We start from the raw sequence: 15394 nt of genomic DNA on the forward strand, positions 1-15394 counted from the left end.
ATTTCCCTCTCCATATTGAACCATCCTGAGCTTTTAACAAAGCGTAAAAGGTTGTTGATACCTAAAATATATAGATTATCTATATTCGTTAAGAACTAGGATTTTAAAAATCGGTTCCTGCTTCTGGCTAAAGCTGGGCATGTGCTAAAAAGGTGTTGAATTGTTTCCAACTCCTCCTCATTTCTGCAGCTACGACAGAAATCATGCGTGTAAACGCCTAATCTCTTTGCATGATTTCCTTTGAGACAATGTCCTATGAGGGCCCCTACTAAGGTCTTGATTTGAAGTCTATTCAGTTTTATATATTAATACTCTTGGACAGACGTAAATTTAGCCTTGGCCTTGTTTGCCTAGCAGTTTCACAGGTGTTAACGCCAATCCATCTTTGAATTGCAGAACTGATTAATGCGTCCTTAATGAGAAGCTTACAAGTTAAGTGAAATCTTACAAAAATGGCTTTCAGAAGGCTTCATATTCTCCTCCGCCCTGTTCAAACAGGGCAGACCTCAAAAAGCGCGTAGCCTTCAGTGACTACGCAGGTTGCGATGCCTCGATATTGACTGGCCCTAGATCCGTATTTATATTAGCGGATGCACGTATTTCTCCTCACCTCATTTAGATCCGACATACAGTTACTCAAACAATTGTTCACATAATAAAACATGTTTAAATGCGCACAACAACAAAACTACTTATCTGATCTTGCACGTTAACCCTCCGTTCCGCATTCGGGTCTGGTCAGAATGGCTATTTCTATCCTGGACGTGAATTTAACATATTTCTAACGACTTGTCTATACAGGTAGCTTCCTAAAATTTAATTTTCTATCGATTTATGGAAATAAACTTTTAAAAAGAATCCTCAAGAAGGACGAAAAAAGGCCAGACCCGGGTTCCCAACCGAAAATTTAAAAAAAGGTGTTCAAGTGAGGGTTAGGTACTTTTTTTTCATGTTGTTTTCTTTAAACCAGTTTAAGAAATCGTTATGTTTTTATTCTCAAATGTTTGTGCTTATTTTAAAAATAACAAATTTCTCAAAAAATTTTAAGTAATATTTTACCTTCGGCAGCGGAACAGCATAAATTTTTCGTGGCATACTTCCAATCAGGCGCTATAATTCCACCAGCTTCCTTATGCCCCACAATTCATCTAAAGAACTTGGTACCCCAATATACTCTTTACATGCTCTCGATCGGATTGAGATCAGATGATTGAGTGGCTAGGAGAGCACTTTAAGTTATTACAGTTTATTTAAACCTTAAACTTACAATGACCGCGTAGGATAGTCAGGCTAAACGTAAATATTACGGGCATAGCCCGCGCACTATGATCGGGCCAGAGATGAATATTCCTTGTGCCATTGTGTGGGTTAAAACTAGATGATTCCAAAAAACTGCGCGAGCTGTATACGATTTCGGCCCAACATCTTCGAATTTAAATCATAGGTTAATGGGTTAAGCTAGGGCAGCTATCGTTAAATAATTTTTGAGTTTCTTGGTGGTGGGTTTGGGAACGCTGCCATGTTGAAGCACAACATCTGAGGTCTGTATATCGAGACCAAATATATGACCGACCCCCACTAACTTTGGACGGCCGATCCACCCATGCCAGTGGCACACCCCTGGAACTCCCCTGGGGGGTTCCCCATACAATCATTTCAAAATATCACAATTTTTGGCCTTTACATGAGAAAAGAAACTAAAAAGTTCGACCCAAATTGGGGGGGCATCAGAATTCGTTTTAGAGGTATGGTTCCTTCGGCAAAGTTTCTTATTTTGATCCCTAGAATATGATTTTCACAGAGCAATGGGCGATTTTTTTGCTTCCCCACAAAAGACACTAAAAGTTCGACCCAAATTGGGGGACATCAGAATTCGTTTTAGAGGTATGGTTCCTTCGGCAAAGTTTCTTATTTTGATCCCTAGAATATGATTTTCACAGAGCAATGGGCGATTTTTTTGCCTCCCCACAAATTGACCCAGCCTAATGTACATCTTCCCTCCCCATCGTATATCCCCCAACCAAAACACTACTGCCATCAAACTTTAAAGTGGGCTTAACGGGCCGTGCCTCCAGACGCTTTCTGATTCTAGCCAAGTCCACTCCCTTACATCTCATTCTATCGGATAAATTTTAGTTTTTTCCAATCCGCTAACGTCAATTTTGTGTGGACTGGAGCGAAATCCAGAAGTAGCTTGTGATGGCGTTTCGTAAGTAGAGGATTCCTAACCTTTGCTCGACCTCTCAAACCAGTAGAACGCAATGTAGCTCTACCTGTCTCCACAGACAGGCTTAAACGGCCATAATAGATTGGAACCGCCCGCTCGACCGTTCTGTTGGGGTAGATCTCGAATAGTCTGCCGCTTTAGTTCAGCGTGCAGAATTTTCTTTCGTTTGCGCAAACTGAAACCGGATTATCGTATTTTTAGGACGTTTTGTAACGATGCTTTTACTTACGTCGACTATTGCTGTAACTGCATGGCAGCTTTCACCTTTCCTCAAAAGTTGATGAATATGCTGCAATGTTTTTTGAAAATGGATTTGCGACTGCATTTTTCGCTTTTATTTGAGAACAAAAAGATAACGGTTTCTTAGATCAATATTCCAACGCACTTATTTCAAGAAAACACCACAACAAAAAGAAATACCTAATGTACAAGATCGCATAAGTAGTTTTGTTGTTGCACGCATTTAAACACTGAGTAATAAAACATGTGATCAATTATTTGAGTAAATTTGCAGACCCATTTCCCTTATTCAACTCAGGATAGAGCTGGGTTGGATTGAACGTCTCTGCCCCTTTCTTCTGGCTGGAGTTGGCAGAGATATCTCAACCTTCTCCGTGCTATAGAGCTACATTCAAGAAAAAGGCCCATTAGAGTCTCCTGGAATTGTTCGCAGAAACGGCAAGAATCGGTTGAACATATTACGATCGTGAGCATCTGACTTCGCAGTCTGCAGTAGCCTGTGAGATGTCCGTGAGCATTCTCAGTTTATGCTTGGGGAGGGTTGTGAGTCTTTCAAACCTCTTTTGGTTGTACTCTCCCAATAAGAATTTCGCCTGGCGTAGCCCCACAGCTTCGTGCTGGCTAACCTCCCTTAAGCATAGCTCTTCACTCCTAAACTTCTCCTTGATGGTATGTTGCCCCATAGCAAGAACGGAGTCGGATCCTACTAATGTCGAGGCCAACGCCTCTCTTGTCAATGTGTCCGCTACTTTGTTCCCAGTTATTCCCCTGTGTCCTGGGACCCAAACTAGCCGGATGCGATTGTGCGTTCCAGCTCATTCAGTTTTTTTGATACCCTCAAGGACCAGTGCCGGCGTAATCTCAACGGATGGTAAAGTCTTGAGTGCCGCCTGACTGTCGCTCAGAATGAAAATTTCTGTCTAAGTTTATCGCTGCACATGGACAGATGGCACATATCTCCCCTTGGAAGATGCAGCTACAAGGTATACACATCATTGTCTATGAACCAAAAACAACATCATTCCAAATTAAAGTTCACGAAAACGTGCGTGGGTATATAAAGTTCAACCTGGGTCGAATTTAACCTCACTCATCTGTTTTGTTTTTTTAATTTAAATTTATCTTTAAGTATGAATTATGTGGCATGTGCGCAATATTTGAAGAGCATTATTATTTGTATGTATGTGTGCAAATAAGTAAGTACTTATGGGAAAATATGCACATACACACCTACTCACATACATAAGTGCGAGTTTAAGTACACAACAAATGTTACATCGTACGGAGGGTTTGTTTAAGCAGAGAAGATATATCAACAAACCATTTTAGCAGCTTCGACTCAGAAAATAATTTTTGTAAAGCATAATTTCAACTTTAATTGGCGGTGACTAATGCGCACATAAGTACGCCTATTCACTAGCTAAACAGCTGTGCTTAGTTTGAGGTGTTTAAAAATGATGGACAGACACCTGTTACTCACTAAAATCGAATGTCTCTGAGGGTGGCGGCTGATGACGTTGGCATTTGAGAGTTATGTCGCAGCAACTCAGCCGGAAAATGAAAAATATAAATTGACTTGTATGATGTGAAAAATAATCAAAAACACTTCAACTCCATAGCTCGCGGTTCGTTAACTTGTCGACTCGCCAGTGTAAATCGTAAAATTTACCTATGAACTTGAATTGTCTGTGTAGAGTTAAGACCTGAGAATTCTTCCATTGTGTTCTAAGTACGTTACGCCGATTATAATTCGCATAGAAAACGAAAGTGGTTTTTGTTATTTAGTCAACAACTAACTGTGGAACGAGTCGTATGTGTGGGAAAACAATTCTGCTTTTTTACATAAAATAAGAGGAAAACAAGAATTAAGCTGCGTAAAGTTTTTCAAAATGTTCGCGAGCATAAAGTTTGCCCTTGTCTTGGTCAGTTTTATTTCCTTTTAAGTTTGTGGATTTATATGGATTTACTTTTGCAAACCCATCTAACATCCAGCTTTTACATATAACTTTTCGCAGCTATGTGTCGGTGTCCTTTGCTTGGCAAGAATTTCAGCGGAGGAAAGTGTTCCAGCGGAACAAGATTTAGCTTCATCAGCAACTTCAGCGAAATGTAAGTGTAAATGTATATATGTTTATGTATGTATTTCCGTCCGGCAGAAATGTTGAAAACATTCTTATTGAAGCAAATAAAAGGAAAATAAGGAGCTTCGGCATCACATTATTTTATTTTCTCCACAATAACGTGGATGAAGAACATTCCATTGTAGTGTTGTGACAATCACAGCTTTCTTCTTATTTCCCTTGCTTCTGTCTATACTTGTATGCATGTATTTACGGATATATTGCCAAATTAGCTAATAACCAAGAAGTACAAGCATAAAACACAAAAGCTACCTTCAATGCTTTCGATTTGTCTTTCGGCAAGTGCAGTAACGGCGACTGGAGGCTGTGGTTCAAAAGTACATTGGCCGATTCCTGTTTAGTATAGGACTTCAAATAAAATGTATACATTTTATATAAAATATATTTACTCACATTTTCCATTTTAATCACCATTAATAATTTTTATTTAAGCTTATAACTTTGACTCAATACGCAAATTTTAATTCGTGTTTATTTTTACTTTGCGATCAGCTGTTTTTCTCACTTGCAAATTCTTACAAGTAAAATTGTACGAGTATCCAAGTTGCAAGTTTTAACTTCCCCTCATTTTGTTCTCTCACTCTCTTCTACTTTGTAAAGTTTTCTGAATACATGAACACCGCAAAAACCACAATCCCTACAAACTTTTTACTTCATAAACAGACCTAATAACAAGCGATTGAAGCGATAAAAACATGAAAAATTTGATACAATTTATGGGAAAATGTTAAGGGGGGAGTCTGGTTTATGAGGTCTAAAAATTGCATCTCTTTGCGATTTTTTTTTTAAGGAAAAAATTAATTTAGCACTGCAAAGTTTTTTCTATCTTTTAATGAACATTTAATAAGTATAAAAATGTTTTGTACTGGTTAAAATAAGTTGAAAAAAATGTTTAACACAGAAATTAGTAGAGCGCTGCAACGCTGGAGTTTCCAACTGGCGTGCTCGTACAAGATACAGCTCGTAATTATTATCTAAAGCAAAAAAATCAAATGGATTTCTAATTATCATGATTTTTTATTCTAGATGAACTAAGAAAACTGAGAGAAATTCCAAAATTTCAACTTTTTGGAGGTTTTAAAGAAAAAATGCCTTTCTATATTATAAAAAAAAATTCACTTCAACTTGGTATAAAAATCTTGAACAATTTTTTTTATCTATTTTGTTAGTTCAAATAGAAGAGAATTTAATACGGAAGGGAACAAGCTATGATTAATTTCAAAAGGTTCATTAGTTTTTTTTTCATTCATGTACGCCAATTCAAAGAAATCATAAAAATGAAAAGTCGAGAAAAGAAGATAAAGTTGATACTATAGCTGTCCGGTCACAGCGTAACTACCTAACGCTCGCCTACCTTTGGCTTTGAATCTACGGAAATATTGAGAATTAGGCTCTGTAACTTTGTGTGAAAATTCTGAAATGTATTAGGAATCGCTTAAAACGAAAAAAAAAAAAAAAATTGATTTTTTGACCTTATAAACCAGGTTCCCTCCTTAAGCTACTTAATAGGGAACGCCCAAACATCGATTTATAAGGACAATCTGAACTGAGACTAAACCGAACATTTTCAGCGCTCGAATTATGCATAAACATCAATAAAAGGCCACCTTGGGCGAGTGGTTTGTGCGTAATTACCATTCGGTAGCGTCCGAATTCGCTTGAAAGAGTTTTTCTAAGAGTGATCACCGATTGGCAAATCTCGGAGAAGAAAGCTTTTCATAAAAATCATCTAAATCATCTGCCGTTCAGAGGCGACATAAAACTGTAGGTCCCTACATTTGTGGCAAAACAACTGGGCGCACACCACAAATCGGAGGAGGAGTTCTGCCAAATATCTAACAAAATATATACATGTCACGTATACAAACATAAAGTGTCTTTTAAAAGTGACGCCTAGATGGCAGGAGTGAATAATTCCTAGGCGGTACCCTTTCTTATGTCATCTTTGACTTTTGTCAAGTAGACAGATATACAAATTTTCACGATTGAACAACTCGTGGTCGGTCTTTAAGAAGAACATATTGCAGCTGGTGTAGCCGAATGGGTTGGTGCGCGGCTTCCGTTTGGGAGTTCGTAGGATCAAATCTAAGTAAAATACCAAAAATAAAAAAAAGAGCTCCTGATAACACCATTTGCCGTTCGGAGTCGGCGCTTAAAACTGTTGGTCCCTCCATTTGTGAAACAACAGCAAGACGCACTCCACAAATCAGAGGAGCTCGGCCAAACATCTAACAGGAGTGTACGCGCCAATTATTTTTTTAATGCAAATTTTTGAGTTTTGTTGGAAACAATCGCCCGAATGAGTTGACAATTCAATGGTTTGTGAAAACATTGCAGGAAACTGGTTATGTCAAGGACAAAAAATACACTGGCAGACCAAAAACTGTTCGCTCTATATATTTACAATATTGCTGTTATAACGCAAAGTATTGCTGAACAACCTTCAATGACGTCTTCTTTCGAGGCTCTCAACAATTAGGCAGTGTTGAATTCTCTATTTGGCGGATTTTTTTTCGCATATGAGTAAGAATTGTGAAATCTGAAAGAATCTAAATTTTTAAGTGTTTTATTTTTAAACAACATCTAGGCGCGTTTTTGAAAATACCCTTTACAAATAATAAACAAGCAAAGCTGCTTTAAAAATTTGTGTGCTCACAACAAAAAAAAAAATTCAGTAACATTAATTTCAGTTCAGAATATATATGTACTTACAATATTTTTGTAAAAATAGCAACAAAAATTCTATGTATACGAGTATATATATATAATTGGCGCCTACACCCTTTTAGGGTATTTGCCGGAGCTCCTCCTCCTATTAGTGGCGCGCGTCTTGATGTTGTTTCACAAATCGAGGGACCTACATTTTAAAGCCGACTCCGAAAGTCATATATTTTTTGGTAAAGATATTATTCATGGCAGAAATACACTCGGAGGTTTGCCGCAATTACATAGAAAGAACTTTTTCTTCATCATTCGACTACAACGGCCATAATTCCATGCAGCAATTACTTAATTCTCGGTTGAATAATTTTATATTGTAATAAAAAAAAAACAAATATATCAAATCAGCATTTTCATCTAACCAATGGTACCGTCAATCGGTATAGTGCTGACCTGCAGCAGCTCCACACTCGTTGGAGGAGCAGATGGATATTTCAAAGCAATTTTTATCAACAGAAAAACCGTAACTGAACTAAACTTTTGTGGCCGAATTTGGTCAAAGTCGAATTCGAAGCTTGGACGTCCTCTAGTAATTAGGTTCTATTCAAGTTACCATAGTCCTAACTAAAAGTTCCGAGCTAACTGTCACCAGTTACAATATTTCTATATTACGTATTGCTTTGGTTACAGTATTTTCCAAGCGAGGTGGATTGCTTCTTTTAGTTTTCGCTTTCGTTTTATTTATTATCATGTCTAAAGTGAATTATTATCATCTGTGATTTCGTTAAATGTGACAGACTTCCAGTTCGACCAGAATACCGGCTTTTGCCTAACGCAAATTTAATCTATTGGATTATTGCAACAAAAACATATTCAAGCTCATTATTTATGTAGCTTCAAACTGCTCATTGCAGTCGGGTGGATTTAAGTTGACTACTATTCATTGTGTTCCGACTTCGCTGCCCATTGATGTCATGCAACATCAAATGACTAAAGAAAAAATATTGTTGCAACAGACATTGGCAGATTGGCCAGATTTTCCAATTTCCTTGGTATTTCCAGCTCTTGTCTAAGCTTTTACTTTTATTGCCGAACAAGTTTTGGTTTAATTAGAGAGCTGGCTGCTCAGTGTCAACTCAGACCAACTAAAACTTTCTTAGCAGAAAGTGAAACAAATGCCTTGCAACCTGCAACATAGATACGATATACGGGCCCAAATTTGTTATCATCATTGTTGGCTGGACAACCCAGGTCGCGTCTTCCTCTTCTTCTTAATTGGCGCGATAACCGGTTACGCGATTTTGACTTACAAAGCGCGTCAGTTGTTTCTTTCTCGTGCTAGCCGGCGCCAGTTGGACAAATCAAGTGAAACCAAGTCCTTCTCAACCGGATCTTTCCAACGCAGAGGAGACTTTTCACTTCCTCTGTTACCATCAACTGGTACCGCATCGAATACTTTCAGAGCCGGAGCGTTTGCATCCATTCGGGCGACTTGACCCAGCAAACGTAGCCGCTGGATCTTTATTAGCTGCGCTTTTTTTCATTTTTTGTTTTCACAGAGACCTTTCACTCTGTCTGTTCACAAACGATTATTTTGCGATTCTCATTTGTACGGTGCACACTTGTTCGATGCCAATGTACAAACAGATGCCATACGTTAGCTCCGGTAAGGAGTATGACGTTTTGATCCCAGATAGAAATCAATGGTTAAGTTCAGAGAACAGGATTTCAGCACACTTTCTACACCGACCACACCATGGGTGATACTTAGACGAAGACACTAAGTACTCCTACGCTACAGCACAGATGGCTACGGTATTCTTAGAGGAAGTCTGTGCCATGTTAAATGTAGCATACTGGCTTACTGAGAAAAGGTGGCGGAGTAGTATTGAAGTTTGCAGTGACAGTGACAGTCAAACCGCACTGAGAGCCCTTGCTAACTCACGCTGCTCTTCGAAATTGGTAGGTGAATGTAAGACAAAACCGAATATGTTTTGCAAAACACAACAAAGTTTGTCTTATTTGTGTGCCTGGACACTGCGGTATTAAAAAAATCGAGTTGGCTGATAAATTGGCTAATGAAGGCTTTCCAAACACATCACTGATGTCCTGAGTTCTACCTGTAGAAGGCGTTGGTCTGAGTTGGGCTTCTTCAAAGTAGCTAAGTGCTTTGTGGAAGAACCAAACAGGAAATTAGCCAGGACCTGAGAGTATGATAGCAGTAGAAACAACCTGAGAGTACTGTTAGGTGTAGTCCTAAGGCACAACGCCTGTGGTCAGCATATGGCTACCATGGGAATCCTTGACGACCCAATATGCCTGTCTTGTCATGAAAATGAGGTCGCTGCAGAGCATGTTCTCTGTAGCTGTCCGGCGTCCTCTAGATTCAGACTTGGGCTGTTGGGTGCGAAATTCTGAACATGGATAAAGTTTATACTTGTCCGTCTTACCATCCACACTTTATCTATCCTGTCTCTCTATTCCTTCCATTGTAATCTAACAAACCTTATTAAGGAAGTAAGGGCATTATGTGAATATATAGAACTGCTAGTAGAAATCAATAGCATACCATAGATTAGATATACATTCTGTCAAAAAAGTACCGACAATTGTTCAATAAAACGCAAACTAAATGTTTAATCATCAAAATTTATTTTGTCGCCTTCAAAATATGCTCCATTCAAAGCATTACACATCTGCCAAAGATTCGTCCAGTCATCAAAGCACCTTTGAAATGCGTTTGAAAATATCTTCTTCAGTTCCTTCAGCGAATTCTCCTTAATGGCCTCAATCGACTCAAAGCGGCGTCCGCGGAGTAGCAATTTAAGTTTTGGGAAAAGTCACAGAGGACTAAGTCCGGTGAATGAGATGATTGTTTGATGATATTTGTCGACTTTTAGGTGAGATGGTGCGTTATCATGGTGAAAGATCCATGAGTTTTCTTTCCACAAATTGGACCGTTTCCTACGCACATTCTCTCTCAAACGTCGCATAACGTCCAAATAATATTCTTTATTTACCGTGGAACCATTAAGAATGAATTACGAGTGCACAACACCATGATAATCAAAGGAAACGAATAGCATGACTTTCACTTTTGCCCGCTTTCGCGTGGTTTTTTGTGTTTCGGCTCATGTGGATAGCGCCATCCAACCACCTGTTGACTGGTTTGCATGTCAAACTTATATACCTACGTCTCATCACCTGTTGTGATCCGTTGGGTCCGAATTCACTTGCTCAATCAAGTCTTCAGCCACCTTCTTCCGATGCATTTTTTGATAGAAATTCAACTCTCTTGGAAGGAGTCGAGCAGCCACGCGTGTCATGCCCAATTGATATGATAATTTATAATTGGTATAAAATGTTGCGCTAAGGTCACGCGTTACCTCTCTCAATCTTAAATGATGGTTTTCCAGCACCGTTTCCTTGACTTTGTCGATGTTTTCATCCGTTGAAGACGTTGATGGGCGACCAGATCGGGGCAAATCTTCCACGACCTCTCCACCCTCTGCAAAAGCCATATACCACTCGTAGACCCGTGTTTTTAAAAAGCACACTCGCCCTAGGCTTTCTGCAACATTTTCAACAAACGAAATCCCGTTCAAAACACAAAATTTAAGACGAATTCTTTGTTCGATATTTTTATCCATAGTAAAAACAGCAGAGCACACCTGCGGTTGACTGACTGACTGATAATAATTAAATGCCAAAAACAGGCTGATTGACAGATCACGCAGAGTTTTAGACACTGTAGAGGACAGTTGTACCAACATTCCAGCAAAAAAAATTTCGGCATATCTGTAACTCGCGCTTTTTAATCGAACAATTCCCGATATTTTTTGACAGAATGTAAGAGAATAAGCCGGCTCGATATTTTCCTGTGTACCAGATCCGAATCTGGTGCCCATCGAATGGTAATCACGCATAAAGCAATATTATACAATATTAAAATTAAGGTTTTTATTGTTTTACACCATAAATACGAATTTAATATAGTATATCAATATTTTAATAAAGTTTTTATTGAATTTCTTCTTTTCTCTGATAATATTTCAAATTTAGTGTTCAACTTGGGCAGCTTGTTTGGCCAGACTCCCGGCTATGGGTATGGTAATGGCTATGGATATGGTTACGGTAACAACTATTATCCCAACAAGAACAACTACTATCCAACTAGTACGTACCCTAGTAGCTCCTATCCCAGCAATTATTATCCGATCAGCAGCAGTTGGAGTGGCAGCAATGGCGGCTATTACCCGGCCACTGGAGGCTATGGCTATACTTACGGCAGCACTGGTACAGGATACTATCCCAACACAGGCACTGGCACCAATATACTCGGAGGCAACGGCGGTTATGGCGGATATGGAGGTAATGGCGGCTTGAACCAATACTATGGCTATTGGAATCCAAACTACGCTGGCCAACGCAATCGGGGTTATGGTTATTATGCAAATACAGATCGCTATGGCCTGCCTCGCTATGATGGCGGTTATAATGATCGGCCATATGTAGGGCGTGGCATTTATGGTGCATACCGTGGCTACGATTGACGTTGACCGGGTGGAGTATTAATGTAATTTTTGATTCGCTTTATGTTATTGTTAATTTGCTTTTACGTTTATGCGCCGATATGTTTGTGTTGTTATTACATGAAATAATAAATCAGCTTTCTGTGTAAATATCTTTCTCAAATTTGGAAATATATTTGTATTTGTAGTTCAGTTCGCTTATTTAAAAATTCTGTTTAACATTTATTTTGTGAATAAAAGCGCTTTGTAACTAATTTGAGTGTACATATGTTTGTATTTGGATAAGTATATATGTGTGTATGTTGCAAGTGCTTCGTGCTACTGGCGAAATCTATGTTTTACACTTAAAACAATTGTATTAATTATTGTTATATACTAGGGGGGTTCAATAAGTACATGTGTAAGAAATGAAAACACTATTTATTCAAAAAAAAAAATTTTTTTCAACATAGTCTCCTTTTAGAAATATACACTTCTCCCAACGCTCCGGCCATTTTTTAACTCCTCCAAAAAATATAATTTGTCGAACTCTTCAAAATACACTTCTGTCCCGGCGATGACTTTTTCTTTTTAACTAAATTTTTCCCGCGAGCCATTTCTTCATGTTAGGGAACAAGAAAAAGTCACAGGGAGCCAGATCGGGTGAATGCGGGGGTGTGGCAGCAATTCGTGCAGTTTTGCGGCGACAACCACGGGTGAATGTGCTGTTGGGTTATCGTGGTGAAACAGTACCTTATTTTTCGCTAAATGCGGCCGACCTTAAATTTTTTGTGAAAGCGGTCCAACGCTCACTGTAGTATTTTCAAGTGATCGTTCTCTCTTTTCGTTTTTCTAAAACATCCATGAAGATGGCGCCGTTTGCATCCCAAAAAATCGTCGCCATGACCTTTCCGGCGAATGGGGCTGTCTTCGCCTTCTTTCGAGCAGATTCCTCAGGAGAAATCCATTGAATTGATTATTGCTTAGTTTCTGGTGTGTAACGGTGAATCCAGGTTTCATCAACGGTGACAACTCGACGAAAAAATTTATTCGGATCTAACTTAAATTGCTCCAAAAACTGCTTCGAAGTCAACAGCTGCATCCGCTTGTTGTTCACAGTGAGCAATTGCGGCACCTATCGGGCCGACAACTTTTCTATCGCCAATTTATGATGTGAAATATTAGTGGCCGTTCCGGTCGACACACCTGTGGCCTCTGTTACTTCGCGACTTTTTTAATGTTTTCCTCGGTAACCACGTCTGCCGGACGGCTAGTCGATCCTCCATCATCATCCATATCAAAAACGGATGTTCGCCCACGTCCAATATCTAACTGTGGTCATAAATGGCGAAGCGTCTCCATAGACAGCATCCAACTTTGCTTTTATCCCGTCGCATTTTTGCCATCCAAACCGAACGATACTGCTATTTTTCACAATAACAAGGCAAGAATGCATCGATGTACTAAAATCAAAATACAGCGAGCAAGCAACATCCTTAAGCACCGTAACTGCTAAACTAACTGACACAATGGATTTTCATGAATTTTAACCGACGACTTCCGGAAAGGTTTGTATTGCAACAAAAACCAAACAACCAACCAATGTTTCAAACTTTGAATAAAATTAAAAATTTCATAAAAAATCTAAACTTCAAATTCTTCAGAAAAATTTGTGGTTGCATACCCTCTCTAGTGGGCGACCTCAAACGATCTAATGGTTAACCCAGCCAAGACCGAACTAGTTCTGCTCACTAAAAGCTATAAAATACCGAATTTTCAGTTACCGTATATACGTAGATGGAGTAACACTAATCCTATCGATAATTCTGGACTTAAAGCTTTCTTGCAAAAGGAACGCCGAGAAAACGATGAAGAAAGCTTGTAATGCCCTCTTTATCTGTAAGAGGGCATTTAGCAAAAAACGGGGCCTGAAGCCGTATATCAACCACTGGGCGTGCAATACGATCATCAGACCAATTTTGACTTAAGGAGCTTTCGTGTGGTGGGAGGCGGTGCAAACACAATCCTACCTAAAGAATCTCATAAAAGCCCAACGATTAGCTGGTGTAGGAATAGCAGGAGCGCTCCGACCGACGTCTCAGGCTCCGCTGGAAGTAATCCAACATACTCATATTTCATTCATCAATATATATGTTAACGGAATAGCGGCCAAATCTACAAGAAAACCCGCACGTTCATGCAACAGTTCTACTATCCGTGGAACACTTGTAAGACGCAACGAAAACAGAATATCTGGTTCCCAAGATAGATATGAAGAAATACTATGAAATATATTACGAATAATCGACAGATAGGATTAGCAGGCCAGAGTCATTTCAGATGATAGTGGTGTCCACCATATATATACTAACGGCTCAAAGATGGACAATGGCACTGGATCGAGACTGTATTCGGAACAACTATCCGTATATAGTATTGTATTTCTCCTTTAAACTTCCAGATCGGTGTAGTGTCTTCCAAGCTGAGATCTACGCTATAGACTAAGCACCAAAAAACGATAAGACTAATAGACTGACTTCCGGTAAACTATACCATTTTTGTTGATAGTCAAGAAGCAATCAAGCCACTGACCTCAGCGCGCATCGTTTCAAGATGTGCTAAAGAATCCAAGAGGTCACTCTCGCTTATCTAACAACGTAACACCACACTTTGTTGGGTGCCCGGCCATTCAGGAGTGGAGGGAAATGAAAGAGTCGATGAGTCTGCGCTTGACTTTCAGCGAGTGGCAGAGGGCATAAGCATCCCTCTAAATAAACTGTATACTGCGATAGACTTCAGCGTAATCGCGAAAAACAATATAAGATGGTCACTGACTACTAACTGCAGGTTCTACAATGCGCTATGACCAAAACTGAATTTTAAAAGGACAAAGTGCCCGCTTGGATGCAACAGATCAACTACCAGCGTCCCCACAGGTGTTATAACGGGTCACTGCCCCATTGGCACCATAGCTTGTAGAACGGGTGTACCTTTTTGTTTTGTGTATCAGTGTGGGACTTTAACCCGAAATAAACTTGAAGTTAATTCCTATGTCGTGAGGCCATTATGGAGTGTATTAACTCAAACCAGTTAATCTCTGTCAGTACGAGAATCTGTCCGGTGTTCGTCCTGCAGTGGCTCTTCAGCATTTCTATCAGCCTGGAAATCAAGCTGTAGTTGGAGCAGGTTCGCCTTTTGAACCCATTCTTCATCACGCAGCGTTTTCATTATACGCGCTGCTACACTACTTAAAGCTCGCCATTTTCTAGGTTTATCGCACATTTGCATCGTAAGGTTTGCCTCTGTTGGATGCTCGCCAAAAACTCTTCTTCTCTTTCGGTGTCGAAATGCTGGCACCGGAATAGCACATGCCTTGCACTCTTTGGTTCGTCAGGGCAGACCGGGTCGTTTCCAAATTAAAGCGGTGTAGATACTCTTTAAAACAGTAGTTCAGTAGTTGCTTCACGTAGAAGTCAAATTCCCAGTGCTTCCTTCGATACCATTTCCCTATGTCTGGTATTAATTTGTCCGTCCAAAGACCATTTTATGAAAGATCCCAGCATTGCTACCAATCTTCGATGGTTCACTGTCTCTCTTCTTCTTTAATAACACCT

General features: G+C 39.4%; 1 protein-coding gene across 1 annotated transcript; it reads left to right on the forward strand.

The window, feature by feature from the left end:
* Window positions 1-4045: 4045 nt before the first annotated feature.
* On the forward strand, window positions 4046-11993 carry LOC128860012 (prisilkin-39). Its single transcript, XM_054097221.1, has 3 exons — window positions 4046-4389; window positions 4483-4576; window positions 11332-11993. Exons 1-3 carry the CDS (start codon window positions 4357-4359, stop codon window positions 11820-11822), a joined length of 618 nt encoding a protein of 205 aa, XP_053953196.1. The 5' UTR covers window positions 4046-4356; the 3' UTR covers window positions 11823-11993.
* Window positions 11994-15394: the final 3401 nt, after the last annotated feature.

Source organism: Anastrepha ludens, chromosome 4 (assembly GCF_028408465.1).
Source record: "Anastrepha ludens isolate Willacy chromosome 4, idAnaLude1.1, whole genome shotgun sequence".
Lineage (NCBI taxonomy): Eukaryota > Metazoa > Arthropoda > Insecta > Diptera > Tephritidae > Anastrepha > Anastrepha ludens.

Coding starts and splice junctions, on each gene's coding strand:
- LOC128860012 (XM_054097221.1), top strand. CDS start 4,357: ATGTTCGCGAGCATAAAGTTTGCCCTTGTCTTG. Junction 4,390..4,482: donor TAAAGTTTGCCCTTGTCTTG/GTCAGTTTTATT, acceptor AACTTTTCGCAG/CTATGTGTCGGTGTCCTTTG. Junction 4,577..11,331: donor ATCAGCAACTTCAGCGAAAT/GTAAGTGTAAAT, acceptor TTTCAAATTTAG/TGTTCAACTTGGGCAGCTTG.